Here is a 16,281-nt window from a genome sequence, read left to right as displayed (position 1 = left end):
CCCCACTGTCCACTGAGCATGCTCAGGGGTTCCCGCCTAATCCCCTTAGTTCTCTTCAACCGCCTGTAGGGTCAACAGCGTTTGGAGACTTCTCTGTTTTGGTATCGTTATACCTTAGCTGAAAAATACTATTTTTCTTCCTTTTCTTAATTCTACAGTTTTCTAACCTTTTCTATATAGTTATATATATATAAAAAAATTAGTTGTTGTTCGTTACCTTAGCCTTGGTGCCTATGGCACTACAAGGCCTCTTCAAAAAGTGCTCCGGTTGTGGGCAGAAGATTTCCCAAACCGACGGACATTCTCGGTGTTTGCTGTGTTTGGGGGAGACACATGTTGTCAAGTCCTGTTGTTTTTGCCTGAAATTCTCGAGGCAAACCAGGAAGAACCGATCTGATCGCCTTCGGGCGTTACTTTGGGAAAAGGCGTTGGAGGCAGTGGAGAAACCGAGCACGTCTCGACGCTTCAAATCTCCTAATACAATGGAGTCTGTGCCCCAACCTCCTCCATCACGGAGTGATGCCTTATCGGTTCCCCCCTCCTCCTCCTCTCTTTCCGCCTCGTCAAAAGCGGCCAAGAAAATATCTAAGAGAGCGAGAGAGCACGTTGGGCCCGAAGAACCCCAACGGAAGAAAAGCAAACTAAAATCAAAGGAGGGAAAGAAAAAATCGACAAAGTCAAAACCGTCGATACCGACGGCTCCGATACCGACGACTCCGGTAACCGAAGCGCACTACGGCACCGAGGAGCCCGATATCGAGACTTTCCCTGCAAAAGACACCTCCAATATCGGCGAGTCCGATACCGATACTTTTGGTACCGAGAGCCTTCTCGATACCGAGACGGGCAACTCCGTCTTCCCCACCGGCCTTGACACCGTCACAAACGGAGCAAGTAATGCCGTCTCCAGTACAGCCTTTCAATATCATTACGGTACCGGCAGAGGAGACAAGTTTAAGGGCATCAATCTCGGAAGGAGAGATTAGAGGCTCCTCACAGGATCTGACAATGGCAGAAGAGGGTCCTACCTCCCCTCGATACCGCCAGAGCCAGCAACAAACCGTCGATACCGATGGACATCGGTACTGACAAGGACATCGGTACCGAGACTTCGATACCGACATGTATCGATACCGAGACACGCCAAACCCCGACACCGACGGCCGTCGGTACCAACCAGTATCCCCTTATGGCTACAACCGGGATCATTCACCAGCGTCGATGCATTCTGCTCAATTCTGGCATCCTCCGGATTATCCTCCATACCAAGACGAGGATTGGAGACATAGGCAAGAGCAAGACTTCTATTATTATCAGGAGCATTATGCCCCGTACCCGCATTTCCGGCAACCCCCGTCTGAGACAGTTTCCCCCCCCACCTGCGGAAGACAATGTCGCTATGCCACCGCCACCGCAGCCTTTGGTACCGAGGCCTCCGCCTCAACGGGTGCAATTTACAGCACCGACAACGACAGTACCGTCACAGGCTTTGCAAGCCTTGCCCGTGCCTAGAATGAGGGAAGGTGCTCTAGATGATTCCTCTGATGATGATTATCACTCAGACTCCTCTCAGGAGTCATCACCCCCACCATCGATCCCTTCACCGGATGACTTCGTCGTGGCCACAGATGTAATTTCAGACTTTGTAGTTCTGGGAAGGAAACTGAAGAACTTTGGGGCCCAGGTAGTTTTCTCATCCATCCTCCCAGTTCTTGGAAGAGGATTAGAAAGGGAAAGAAAAATACTCCGGATGAACGACTGGCTTCGAAGGTGGTGCTGTTGTGAGAGTTTTGGATTCTGGGACCACGGGCTACACTACTTGGAACATGGACTGCTGGCAAGGGATGGGTTGCACCTCACAAGGGCTGGAAAGAATGAGTTCGGCCACAGCATGAAGAACTTCATCAGGAGGGCTTTAAACTGAATCTTGCGGGGGTGGGAGACGTAAATTTTGAGGCAACAATGGATGAAGGCCAATGCACCACAGTACAGAGAACAGCTCCAACAGAGTCCCAAAATAGTGTCTGCAACAAGGTAGGAACAAAGCCAGACTATAAAACACATGGTCTTCGATGTCTATATACTAATGCCCAGAGCATGGGAAACAAACAGAATGAACTTGAACTCTTATTACATGAAGGCAAATATGACTTGATAGGTATAACTGAAACTTGGTGGGATGACTCCCATGACTGGAATATAGCAATTGAAGGATATAACTTGTTCAAAAAGAACAGAAGAAATAGAAAGGGAGGTGGAGTTGCACTATATGTTAAAAATACCTATCCCTGCACAGAAATACAGGCGGATGAGATTGGGAGCCCCGTCGAGAGCGTCTGGATTAAAATAAATGGGGCTAGGAATAAAAAGAATATGATAATCGGAGTCTACTACCGACCACCCAATCAAGGAGAAGATGAGGACGAAACTTTTGAGAAACAAATTGCCAGTGTTTCAAGGAAGTGTGATGTAGTAGTGATGGGGGACTTCAATTACCCTGATATTATTATTATTATTATTATTTATTTATTTATTTATTTATTTATATAGCACCATCAATGTACATGGTGCTGTACAGATTACACAGTAAATAGCAAGACCCTGCCGCATAGGCTTACAATCTAATAAAGTTGTAGTAAACAATAAAGAGGGAAAGAGAATGCAAACAGGCACAGGGAAGTGTAAACAGGCACTGGGTAGGGTGAAGCTAAACAGTATAGAGTCAGAACAAACTCAATATTTAAAAGCTATAGGGAACAGAAAGGTTTTTAGCTGAGTTTTGAAAGCTGTGATTGAGTTTGTAGTTCTCAAGTGATCTGGAAGAGCGTTCCAGGCGTAAGGGGCAGCAGAAGAAAAAGGACGAAGCCGAGTAAGGGAAGTAGAGGTCCTTGGGCAGGCGAGAAGCATGGCATCAGAGGAGCGGAGAGCACGAGCGGGGCAATAGTGTGAGATGAGAGAGGAGAGATAGGCAGGAGCTAGGCCGTGAAAAGCTTTGAAGGTCAATAGGAGAAGTTTGTATTGGATTCTGGAGTGAATTGGAAGCCAATGAAGAGATTTCAAAAGTGGAGTGACATGGTCAGAGCGGCGGGCCAAGAAGATGATCTTAGCGGCAGAGTGGTGGACAGAGACCAGCGGACTGATGTGAGACGAAGGAAGGCCAGAGAGAAGAAGGTTGCAGTAGTCCAACCGAGAGATAACCAGTGCGTGAACGAGAGTCTTGGCAGAAGAGACAGACAAAAATGGTCGGATCCTGGCAATATTATAACGGAAGAAACGACAGGATTTAGCTACTGCCTCGATATGAGGAATAAAGGAGAGCGAGGAATCAAATATAAAGCCAAGACTACGAGCTTCCTTGACCGGAGTAAGCGTGACATCGTTGACAGTAAGAGAGAATGAGAGGAGAGGGGAAGGTTTAGGAGGAAAAACAAGCAGTTCGGTTTTTGCCATATTAAGTTTCAAACGACGATGAAGCAGCCAGGCTGAGATATCAGAAAGGCATGCCGAGATACGATCGTGAACATCAGGAGAAAGTTCCGGAGATGATATCTGTTGGGAGACCATTACTGCCAAAAGCGGCCCTTCCAAGAAATTCCTGACATGTATGGGTGATAACTTTCTCCTACAGAAAGTGGTGGAAGGAACTAGAGGCTGGGAAGCCAGCAGCCCACCTCCCTCTTCAACATTTTTATTAATGATTTGGACGAGGAGGTGCAGGGAACGCTGATCAAATTTGCAGATGACACAAAATTGGGTGGGATAGCTAATACCCTGGAAGACAGAAACAAACTTCAAAGTGATCTTGATAGGCTGGAGTGCTGGGCTGAAAACAACAGAATGGAATTTAATAGGGATAAATGCCAAGTTCTACATTTAGGAAATAGAAACCAAATGCACAGTTACAAGATGTTGTAAACCGCCCAGAGAGCTTCGGCTGTGGGGCGGTATATAAATGTAATTAAATAAAATAAATAAATAAATAAGATGGGGGATACTTGGCTCAGCAATACTACAAACAAGAAGGATCTTGGAATTGTTGTAGATTGCAAGCTGAATATGAGCCAACAGTGCGATATGGCTGCAAGAAAGGCAAATGCTATTTTGGGCTGCATTAATAGAAGTATAGTTTCCAAATCACGTGAGGTACTGGTTCCTCTCTATTTGGCCCTGGTTAGGCCTCATCTAGAGTATTGTGTCCAGTTCTGGGCTCCACAATTCAAGAAGGACGCAGACAAGCTGGAGCGTGTTCAGAAGAGGGCAACCAGGATGATCAGAGGTCTAGAAACAAAGCCCTATGAAGAGAGACTGAAAGAACTGGGCATGTTTAGCCTGGAGAAGAGAAGATTGAGGGGAGACATGATAGCACTCTTCAAATACTTAAAAGGTTGTCACACAGAGGAGGGCCAGGATCTCTTCTCGATCCTCCCAGAGTGCAGGACACGGAATAACGGGCTCAAGTTAAAGGAAGCCAGATTCCGGCTGGACATCAGGAAAAACTTCCTGACTGTTAGAGCAGTGCGACGGTGGAATCAGCTACCTAGGGAGGTTGTGGGCTCTCCCACACTAGAGGCATTCAAGAGGCAGCTGGACAACCATCTGTCAGGGATGCTTTAGGGTGGATTCCTGCATTGAGCAGGGGGTTGGACTCGATGGCCTTGTAGGCCCCTTCCAACTCTGCTATTCTATGATTCTATGATTCTATGATTCTAATTTCGCCCTCTGAGGACTTGACCCATTTTACAGATCAAGTGCAAAGAATGGTGACGTCCCTGGGGATAGAAACTTCTCAGCCATTGGAGAAGTTAAATGATCCAGTATACGACGATCTATACTGTGAATCGGCCACCCCAGCGTCAATCCCATACCTGCCTGTGCTATTGCGCACAGCCCAACAATTGTGGAAAATGCCCTCCTCTATGCCACCAACGTCGAGGAAGTTAGATAACATCTACAAAATACAGGAAAAACCAGCACCGTTTCTTTTCACCCACCCCAAGCCTAACTCAATCATAGTTGAGGCATCCCAAGGACGCACTCAGAGAAAACACAACGCTCCGGTTGACAAGGAGGGTCGGAGGCTGGACGGCTTGGGGAGGAGAATTTATTCTTCCACATCTTTGTCACTGAGTGCACAATTATCAAGCCACTATGGCCAAATATCAATCCTTTCTATGGGAAAAGATGGCATCTCTCTCTGCATATCTGCCAGACGATCAAAGAGAGCTGTCTAATGTGTTTTATACAGAAGCCATGAGGCTGTCACGCCAACAACTTAATACAGCGAGACACGCCACTGACTGTGCTTCAAAAGCAATGGTACCCTCCATTGCGCTAAGACGACACGCATGGCTTAGGTCCGCAGGACTTTCTCAGGAAGTGCGCACCAGGATAGAGGACCTCCCCTTCGACGGGGAAGGGTTCTTCCATTCGTCCACGGACGAGTCTATGGAGAGCATCCAGAAAGCCAAAAATACGGCTAAGAAAATGGGGATTGGTCAGCAGCAACAACAGCTTCAGAGACCATTCCGCCAGAGGCGCTGGCCCAGAACACAACAGCAGTTCCAACCCAGGCAACAGCAGTTCCAACTGCAAGACCGCCCTGCTGCATACCAACCTCAGGGTCAGTACAGAAGGCAGCAGTACCCGGGTCAGTTTAAGCAAAGCAAAAGCAAGCCTGACCCAAACCAAAGACGGCGTCTTTGACTGTCTTACGCCAAACAGCCTAACACCTAAGTTTGGTGACATCCTTGCCCCTTTTTTCTACAATTGGACCACTATTACATCCGACACATGGGTCCTTAACATCGTATCTCAGGGCTACAAAATAGAATTCTCCACTCCCCCTCCCCTCGGAACCGCAAGGTTCTCACCACCTACAGACGCTCTATTACAAGAGACTACGTCTCTGTTGGATAAGGGCGCCGTAGAGCGATTACCAACTTGCGCACTAGGAGGCGGGTTCCATTCCCGCTACTTTACGGTTCCGAAACGGGATGGGGGGCTGAGGACTATTTTGGACCTCAGGGAGCTAAACAAGTTCATCAACCCTAAAAAATTCCGGATGAACTCTTTAGCAAGCATCCTGCCTTTCCTCTCCCAAGGGGACTGGTTCACATCTATAGACCTTAAGGATGCATATTTCCATGTATCAATCTATCCCGATCATCGCGAATACCTTAGGTTCATAGTAGGGGAGGACGTTTTCCAATTCAAAGTGCTTCCTTTTGGGCTTTCTACTGCACCCCGAGTCTTCACAAAGTGTATGGCACCAGTTTGCGCCTTTCTGAGGACTCGAGGGATAGAAATTTACCCCTACTTGGACGATTGGCTGATAGTGGCTAATACGGAGCAAGAAGCCGCCCGTAATACCCACCTCACCATCAAATTACTCAACGAATTAGGCCTTTGCATCAACAAGGAAAAATCTAATTTTCATCCGACCCCAAAAATTAAATTCCTTGGAGCAATTCTGGACTCAACCCGCTCCAGGGCTTTCCTCCCAAAGGATAGAGCTAATAAGTTAATTAAGCTCTTCCGCTCAAAAATTACCTCTGCCTTCTAGGTGCAAAGGTTATTGGGTTTCATGGCAGCGACGGTCAACGTCGTCCCTTGGGCACATCTGCACATGAGGCCCCTACAGTTGTGGCTTCTGCGGGAGTACGACAATACATTGGACGCTCACCGAGTGAAATTGTCGCTCCCTGCCAAAATAAAGGACACGCTCCTTTGGTGGACAGTTTTGGCCAACATCACACAGGGCTTGGACTTCAAAACCCCACTGCCATCTCAACATCTAATGACGGATGCGTCCCTATTGGGCTGGGGAGCCCACTGCGGGGATTTAACCATTCAGGAGCACTGGAGCTCCCTCGACAGGAAAAGACACATCAACGTCTTGGAGTTGATGGCTATCCAAAAAGCTCTGTATGCCTTTCAGCAGACCTTATCGGGTCATGTAATCCAGATCCATACGGACAATATGGCTGCTGTCTGGCATATAAACAAGCAAGGTGGAACGAGGTCTATGGACCTGATCTCCCTCACTCTGGACATTTGGCATTGGGCAATTGCCCACGACATAACTTTGTCTGCCATTCATATCGCAGGCCAGGACAACATCCTGGCAGACGACCTCAGCCGCACCTTTGTGGACACGCACGAGTGGCGGATGAAGGATTCTGTGTTGGACATGATCTTTCAGGCATGGGGATAGCCTGTAATAGACTTATTCGCGTCACCAGAGAACGCCATATGCAACCAATACTGCACGTGGGCAGGCCACGGAGCAGCATCTCTAGGAGACGCTTTCGAGAGGACGTGGACAGGACAGCTTCTGTACCTGTTTCCCCCCCCCCCATACCACTCCTCTCAAGAGTCATCGTAAAGCTGCGCAGCGACAACGCCAACGCCATCTTAGTAGCGCCTTGGTGGCCAAGGCAGCCGTGGTTCACTCCGCTACTCAAACTGTCCTTAGCGGAGTATATCAGACTGCCTCAATGTCACAACCTCATATCCAGGGGGAAGGGACTCATCTTCCATCCGGATGTCCAGTCCCTGAATCTGACAGCTTGGCGGATAAGGCAACGTTAGACAACCAACCACTGCCTACTGATGTATGGAATATTATCCTAGCAGCCAGGAAACCAGCTACTAGGAAATCATACGCAAGAAAATGGACAGCATTTTCTGCTTTTGCCCTCAGTAGAAACGAAAACCCGGCTTCAGCACCGATAGCAACACTGCTTTCTTTCCTTTTTTCCCTATTCAAAAAAGGTCTCAAGTTTTCGTCAATAAGAGTTTATTTAGCGGCTATCTCTGCTTCACACTACTGGATTCAGGTCTGTTCGGTCTTCACACACACCCTGTCAAAACGGTTCATGAAGGGCATGAAAAACACCATACCACCAGTGCGCTCCTTTGTCCCTCAATGGAGTCTCTCTGTGGTGCTCAAGGCACTATCTACTAAGCCCTTTGAGCCCCTAGCAAGGACGGGCTTGCGGTTGTTAACTTTCAAGGTGGCATTCCTCGTTGCAGTCACATCTGCTAGGCGTGCCTCCAAACTAGCAGCACTCCACATTGATCCACCTTATTTATTTATTTATTTATTTATTTAAGCATTTTTATGCCGCCGTTCAGCCAAAAAAGGCTCTCACGGCGGCTTACAAAATAATTTCTTGACAGTCCCTGCCCACAGGCTCTACATACCTTGGACGTAAGACGGGCTCTGGCCTTTTACCAGTCCAGAACTACCACTCTCCGGAGATCCCAAAGACTTTTTGTTTGTTATGGGGGCAAGCAAAAGGGACTCCAGGCATCTCCTCAGAGAATCTCTGCTTGGGTAGTCCAGTCTGTTAAGCTAGCCTATGAACTCGCTGGTCTCCCGTTGGAGGGTAAGGTGCGCTCTCACTCTACCAGAGGAGTGGCCATCTCGACAGCTTTTGAGAAAGGAATTGCTCTACCAGACCTCTGTAAAGCGGCTACCTGGTCGACCCCACTGACTTTTGCCAGCCACTACCGTCTGGATGTCAGATCACGTAGAGACTGCGCTTTTGGGCGTGCCGTCCTATCGGCAATTCTGTGAGATTCATCCATCACCTGACACCACCCACCTCCGGGTAGTCAGCTTGTTAATCGCCCATATGTGTGATGCACAGAGACCACGAAGAAGAAAGACAGGTTGCTTACCTGTAACTGTAGTTCTTCGAGTGGTCATCTGTGCAGTCACACAACCCTCCCACCGCCCTCACTATGGTGTCATTAATTTTTGATCACCTGGTGGTTCTCCTCAGTGAGACTGCTTAGGCGGTTTCAGGAACTGAGGGGATTAGGCGGGAACCCCTGAGCATGCTCAGTGGACGGTGGGGGAGGGGTTCCCGCCTAAAACGTTTTCAGCTTTAGAAGTTTCCGAACCTGGCCCTGCGCAGGCGCAGAGCCCATATGTGTGACTGCACAGATGACCACTCGAAGAACTACAGTTACAGGTAAGCAACCTGTCTTTCTCGTGAGGGAGTGAATGAGTGAGAAGGGCTTGGGTGTTTGTGTGTGCATCAGAGAGAAAGAGAGAGAGAGAGAGAATTCTGTGTTGCGTGTGAACGTGCGTGTGTGCATGTGTGTGCCCCCCAACAGACACTAAATGCAGCCCTGTTCTCGCCCAAGCCCCTGCCCAGGATGCAGCCTCTTCGAAGCTGGATGCAGGCCCAGCATCCCTGAGCCTACCACTTTGTGAGGCATCTGTTCCACTGTCCGACAGCAATTACTCTCAGGTCATATGGAGCTGAAATCTTCAGCCCTAAATTCTAGTCCATTCTGGAGAGATTAATGATCTTTCCTTTTCAACTTCTTTTTTTGTCAATCCCTCAGTTTTTGAGAAGTTTCCTCCTTTGTTGCCAAATGTTGGACTTCTTTGGCAGTTTTACACTTAGATACAACTTGGGCAAGAAGATGTGGTACTGTAGTCACCCCCACAGAAATGCAATAAATCGTATTAATATTGAAAAGAATAACAGTTGAGAAGTGCAAGTTCCACTTCCACCCTCTTCTGTGGGTTTTTGCCAGATTGTTCATTCTGCCAAAGTTTTTGGTAGGCACAATAAATTAATTAAGCCACCATCAGCCTTAGAGGACTTTCCCTAAGGGATGCGTGCTTTTATGCCTCTATTTACAGCACACACACCCTTCCCATTTTCTTTGGGTCAGTTGCATCGTTTTTTTTGTTGAGAATCTGCTTGCAGAGAGTTCACCTGGATTTTCTCTTTCCTGAAGGTCCAGTATTGTGGTTTGCTGTTCCGGCACGAGGGCTGGCCCCTCTGCATCCATGAGAAGATTGTAGTCCAGCTTGCCTCCCTGGACTGGCGGATCCTGAGGCCTGGAGACTTCTACCTGCAGGTGGTCCCTTACTTGAAAAAGTCCCCACAAGTCATTGTGAAATGCTTGGCCAAGGACAAACATAATGTGGAGGAGCTTGTGGTGCCTGAAGTTTCCTATACCTCCATCTTCACTGCGGAATGGCTGAGCTGCATCAACAAGGAGAGGGTGGGAACAGCACTGGAGAACTGCTTGCTAGCCTCAGACGATAACATATTCCGGGTGCCGTGGGAAAAAATAGTCAACCCAGAGTTTATCAGTAAGCCCCAAACTATGGAAAAAAATGCAAGTTCTGCTCCTGTGCCTCAATGGTCTTCTTCTCTGGCTTTTGCAGTGGAGCAGCGCCAGAGCAGCCCCCCTGAGGTGGGACCCCCATTTTCCCGTGGGCCAGGAGACAATGTGTTCATGGCCATAACAGAGGAATCTGCGAGAGAAGCTGCCAGCAAAGAGTGTGCAAGCCCTGTGCTGGGGGAGGATCCTGAGTGGGACCTGGAACGAGAATATGTGGAGCTGACAGATGTCTCCCTGCCTACATGCGGGCCCCCAAGGGGATCCACGACTCAGTCAGTTGCTCCCGGTTATTGCACTAAGCCCAGGAGGAGAGCAGAGAAGAGGCCAGTGGCCAGTCAGGACAGCAGCACTCGTTTGCAGAATGGACTTTGTTTAGCACTGACAGCAGAGCCACATAGGCAACGGGAGACTTCAGATGGCCAGGCTAGTCGTGCTGGGAATTGTTTGAAGAAGAAGAATGAAACAGGAAGGGACAAATTGCTACTAAATGGATCTGAAGAGCACCCAGGCTCTGTGTTTGCCAATGTGGCCTCTGAAGCCTCCGGCATCGATGAGCCTTCCCACGCACAGTTGTTACAGGCACATGTGGAGCATGAGCTTGACTGGAGGTATGCCATGTGCAGTTACAATGATGGAGAGGAGGGTGCTGAACGGAAACCTCCAACAGCACCGGAAACATCTGAAACAACAGCAATAGCTCAGAGGAGCAGCTCAGAGTTAGAAAACAGCCACAGGGGCTCTGAGCACTGCTCTGGTGTGCTTGGTATGGAGGCAGCGCAGGAACTAGGCAGCAGCAGCATGAGGAGTGGCAAAGAGCTCCTTTCTGGGTCTCACATGAGACATTTGACAGTTTGTCATAGCTGTGAGGAGACCTCTGGCAGCTCCAGACTGAGCCTGCAGGAAAATGCTTTCCCCCCACCTACAACCACGTCATTACTCCCAGAACCCTCCTCTGGTGTGAGGGTGGCACACAGTCCCATCTCACAGAAACCATCAGATGGGGTTGCAGGGCACTGCTCTGAGCAGCTGGTGTTGCATCCGCTCCCAGAGCAGATGGAGAAGATGGGCCCAAGGCAAGCAGACAAGTTAGCAGGATTGGGCAGAGGACTCACTGGGGACGGAATCCCCCCGTGGCTGGCCAGCCAAAGTCTCCCTGATAACGAGAGACAGCCCAGCTCTAGGCACCCTTTCCCCCTGAAAGGGCAGGCAGCGGAATACCTGCTTGAAGAGGCTGGGCAAGAGAATGGGGGCCGTTGTCCACAGCCAGCAGAGGGTGCTTCTCTGCTCAGCACTTCTGGGACAATGCAGAACAGCCCGGTAGCAAAGCAGAAGGGGGACAGCAGCAGCAGCCCTTCTGGGGAGGCAGAGGCACAGGCTGAGGGCACCTCCAGCCATGGGAACAAGGAAGGGACAGCAGTAGCAGCAGCAGGCTGGATGGGCCAGCCAAGAGAGCCAAAGACTCGGCTGTTGGGAGCCTCCCAGGAGCTGGAACGTTTGCCAGGGCAAAGTGTGGGGAGCAACCAAGCCTCTTCACCAAAAGAGGAGTCAGGCATATGGACCCTCCTGAAAACTGGATTCCAGCCTGCCCCTCTTGAGCCTCCAGAGCAGTGTCAGCCCAACAGGCCGGAGATGGAGGATGCAGATGCACCCTCAGCACCACTGACACTCAGCTTGCCAGGCAGCACAAGGCACGGCACGAGCGGGGACCCAATCACAGGTAAGGATTCTTCATTAGGGAGCCTGCTGCCCTTCCTTCCTTCCTTCCTTCCTCCCTCCCTCCCTCTCTCCCTCCCTCCCTCCCTCGGGGAAGGGGCTTCTGGGCAGAGCGACATCTGTGTGAGAAGGAGCAAGGGACTCTACCAAGGGTGCAGGTGCGAGTCAGCAGAGAGAGTGCAGGCCTCCTGCTTCTCTGATGGCTTGCTGCACCAGGGAGGAGGGATGAACTAATGGACACAGCATTTTTCATCCTGAGAGCATCTGGGCACACTGTTGTGCTGAATATCTGTCCAGTGATTAAACAGCAACACTCCTGACAGGCCTCATTTTCTCTCCTGGTTGAGATTAAAGCAGGATTTTTCACAGGGTGGGGAAACAAGGATTTCTAGCCCTTGTGTCCAATATAGCTCAAAAACCCAAAGGAGAGTGGAGCAAGCTTCTGATGAACAACTGAGCAGAGGGGAGGCTTTGGGCTCAGCACAGCTCATGACCTCCCTCCAGAAATAGTTACTAGTTGCCCTGCCTCAGCTCGTCACCTATTGCCAGAGGTTCTTCACATGTTTGGTAAAGCTTAAAAGTGACTTGAATATACTCCAGCCCAGCCCAGCCCCTGCATATGGCAATCCCATTCTATGTAGGAGCATAGGGTTAGAAGGTGCCTTAGAGGTCATGCAGTCCACCCCACAGCTCCATCCAGGCCCTGCAATGCTCAATGCAGCTACGGCATTCCTTAGACAGTCATCCAGCTTCCACTTAAATATTGCTGACAAAGTAGAATCCACTTCCTCCTGAGGTAGCCTGTTCCACTGTCCCAACTGCTCAAGCCTTTAGCAAGTGAGATCAGTAGCCTTCTTTTATACAGCCTCAGTCTTTCCCCTCCCACTTTACCAAACACCTTTGCCCTTCCCCCCACCCCATACCAAATCCTTAGTTTAGGGTGCAGGATGAGATCTGCAAATATATGCAGATCTGGCAGAACTGGACAATTTATCCTGATCTCAGAATCTGTCATCCTTGCAGAGGATGCAAAGAGACTTGTTCTCTGGGGCATCTGCACTTCATGATTCTCAAGTCCAGGCTAAGCTGACTATGCAGGCAACTGATTGGAGGGCAGCTCATTGTTAGGGGTGTTTCTGAAGCTGCAAGTGATCCAAGAGGATTGATCGCAACATCACAAGGGATCTCAGCTGGAGGACCGTTTGGGTTTAGAAGACTTGCTGCAGCATCCGTGGTGGGAGAGCCTGATACTTTCCAGTATTGAAGGCAGTAAGCCTGTATGCACCAGTTGCTGGGGAACATGGGTGGGGAGGGTGCAGTAGCACCTGTGCCCTGCCTTGTGAGTCCCTGGTCAACAGCTGTTTCGCCACTGTGAAGAATGCTGAACTAGATGGACCCTTGGTCTGATCAGGGCTCTTCTTATGTCCTTATGGTATCCCCCTGAAGCTGAACTATCATTTATGTTGTATACAAGCCTTAGGTGGGGAACTGAGGCTGAGTGTTTCATGTGTCCTTCCTTTGCGCCCACTGGGAAGCCACCACAAGGCAGCCAACCATCATAAAACCCACACCACAGTGCATGCCCTGTAACATCGTTCTTTTCTAATCCCACCCCACTCTATATCCCTTTCCCCACTGCTTCACCTGCCTGCCCAGCTCCTCCACACCTCTTCCCCTCCCCTCCTACCAGAACAAATCAGCCCACATCAGCCAAGACCTTAGGAGCCCACTCCTTCTGGGCCCAATTCAAAGCACAGGTTTTGACCCATAAAAGCATACCAGGCTTGGGACCTCAATACCTGAAGGAAGGCCTTTCCTTCTACGTACCTACCTGCACCCTAAGATAATTTACGGAGGCATTTCCCAGAGTGCCCCTTCAACCTGATGTTCCGAGGGTGGCTATGAAGGCGAGGGCCTTTTCAGCAGTGGCCCCTCCCAAATTTTGGAACACTATCACTTGAGTCATTCACACTCACCTACAATTTGGCACCAGGCAAAGACTCTTTTTAATTTTCCCAAGTCGTTAACAGTCTTAAATCTCATTTTCCTATCAACTGAACATTTTTAATTTCTTTTAAAGATTGTTTTAGTGGGCAGTATCCAGTGGTACCCTTTAACAGAGTAGACCCATTGAAGTGAATGGTCCTAATCTTAGTAGACCGACTACCCTTGGCTACTGCCCAATATCTTTAAAGATTATTAGTACTATTGGTCTCTGCTGACTGACCCTGGTTGGTTTTGGTTTTGGTTTTGGTTTGGCGGTAAGTTTACCCCTCTATGTGTCCAATGATCTCTATGTAAGCAAGCAATTTATAGTTGTGTGCTGGCTTTGGCTTGTAGGGTTGACTTTGATTGCATTATGGTGAAGGACATACGAGACCTTCGTTTTGGTTTGTTCATGGCCAGAACGTCCCCCATTCACATCCCAACTGCAAACACAGATGCAAGCACAATTCGCTTGCTCATTCCTGAGCTTGTGATGCTGGCTTGAGCAGTGCGCACTCTGTTCAAAGGTCCTGCCTTGGCCCTTCTGCTTCTAGCTACTTAAGCTGTAGAGGGAGCCATACAGTGCTGCCAGGGGAAGAGTTCTCAGGCTGCCAGGCGCTCCCTCATGCCCTCCGGCCACATTCTCCTTCCCACGCCCTGTGCTCCACACCCAGATCTGTGTGCATTTCACAGCCAAATAAATCTCCTATAGGAATTACTAATATAAAGCAAAATGCAGCCCTGTTTCCTTATTCTGCTTCTAGGGAGGGATTGAGGTTGGCATTTTCAGTCAGGGACTGGAGAAATCCGGGCTCTATAAGCTGGACTCAAGAAGACACAGTCTTCAGGAAGGGGCTCAGCACACAGGGCTGACGCCACCCACTCAGCCTCAGGAAATCAGGGGATCCTCAGAAGAGCCCTGAGGCTGGAGCAGACCACCTAGTCCAGCATTCGGTTCACACAGTGGCCAACCAGCTGTTGACTTGGGGGCTGCCTTCACGGTGCCCACTTGGCGCCACTCTGCAGCCAAACCCCACAGTGTTGTTGCTGCGAGGGAGCAGCAAGTAATTTAGATGAAGAGAGGCAGCGCAGGCTTTCTCACAGCCATTAGGGCAAATCTCGCAGCCATTTTTGTATTCATGGTTGTTGGTTGTTTTATGCTTTTCATGGTTTTAATTTTTGTGAACCGCCCAGAGAGCTTCGGCTATTGGGCAGTATAAAAATGTAATAAATAAATAAAAATAAATAATAAAATTAGGTTCACCAGACCCGCCCTCTGCCTGGGTGGATGGTGACTAGTCAGGGGTCACCATCCACCCAACCACGCCTCTGCTGCAACTCCAGAGTGAGGATAGATGGTGGATGCACCGTCCTTGCCTTGCTTCAGAGGAAAAAGGCTAAGTCGCACGGTGGATGCTGTGGTGTATAATCGATGCAGCGTCACTGTGCACCCACCTCGGGGCTTCCCATGCATTTAGACAACCCTCAGGAACCCACAAGCAGGACATAGGTGCAACAGCACCCTCCCACCCATGTTCCCCAGCAACTGGTGTATATAGGCTTACTTCCTATGATACTGAAAGTAGCACATATCCATGAGGACCAGACTCTTGATCATTCTAGTTGCCTTTTTCTGCACTTTTTCCAGCATTCTCTTGCACTTGCAATTTCACCAGGCGCCATGGTAAAATTGTTTATTTTCCTCGTCTTGACGGTCTGATACCTGGTTTGTGAATACAGCAGTTGCGGATGGTGCCTCTTTCATACCATTATGACAGTGAAGACCATCTGAGAGTGTGCCTTGGCTGGGCCATCTGCATGCCTCATTTGAACCTGAAGGGCATGTAGAGAGGCGTTCTTGGTATCTGCTCTTGGGGCCAAAACTAGAAGAGATGCTGAGAGTTCTGAGATCAGATCTCCCGACAGGGCCTTGCTGTTTTTATAATGGTTGTAATTTAAAGGAGATACAGGTGCCTCCAAATTGGATCAAGAAGGGGTGTGTGTGTTTAATCCTTCCCTTTGTGCTGCTTTTGCAATCTAAATTGATCTCTGCCCCTGAAGCTATTTACCCCATGCTGTTTGCCCTGTTTCCCTAGGCAGGGCGAGCAGCTCTTTCGGTGGGGCGTGGAGACATTCAAGTCAAGAAACTGGTGCAGGGCAGAAGAGTTAGATGCCTCCTCCCCCAGCACCAGTTCCCAATCAGATCAGGAGCTGTTTGAACTAAAACATCATGGCCCAGGGTTTAAGACTGTTTTCCAGCTCTGGCTTGTTTGGGAAGAGTCAAACCAGAGTTCCTGGTTTGCACGTCACAGCAAACAGCCCAGGACAAAGCTGTGGATTGTTGTTGATCATTGAGTTTGGCCCTCAATTATGGAACTTTTCCCCTAGAGGTCTTTCATGGTCTGAGCCAGGATAGAATAGGGATTC

The 16,281-nt window shown here is 49.3% G+C and overlaps 1 protein-coding gene across 1 annotated transcript in view; it reads left to right on the top strand.

Moving 5' to 3' along the window:
* Nucleotides 1-16,281, top strand: part of PLEKHG4 (pleckstrin homology and RhoGEF domain containing G4) — a 117,822-nt gene that overhangs the window by 31,087 nt on the left and 70,454 nt on the right. The window contains exon 3 of the mRNA XM_063141521.1: nucleotides 9,763-11,872. Coding sequence (XP_062997591.1) covers nucleotides 9,763-11,872 — 2,110 coding nt within the window. The remainder of the gene's footprint in view (nucleotides 1-9,762; nucleotides 11,873-16,281) is intronic.

This window comes from Elgaria multicarinata, chromosome 14, assembly GCF_023053635.1.
Source record: "Elgaria multicarinata webbii isolate HBS135686 ecotype San Diego chromosome 14, rElgMul1.1.pri, whole genome shotgun sequence".
In the NCBI taxonomy this organism is placed as follows: Eukaryota; Metazoa; Chordata; class Lepidosauria; order Squamata; family Anguidae; genus Elgaria; species Elgaria multicarinata.
The sequence above is the reverse complement of the archived record's forward strand: the minus strand, read 5'-3'. Positions and strand labels throughout refer to the sequence as shown.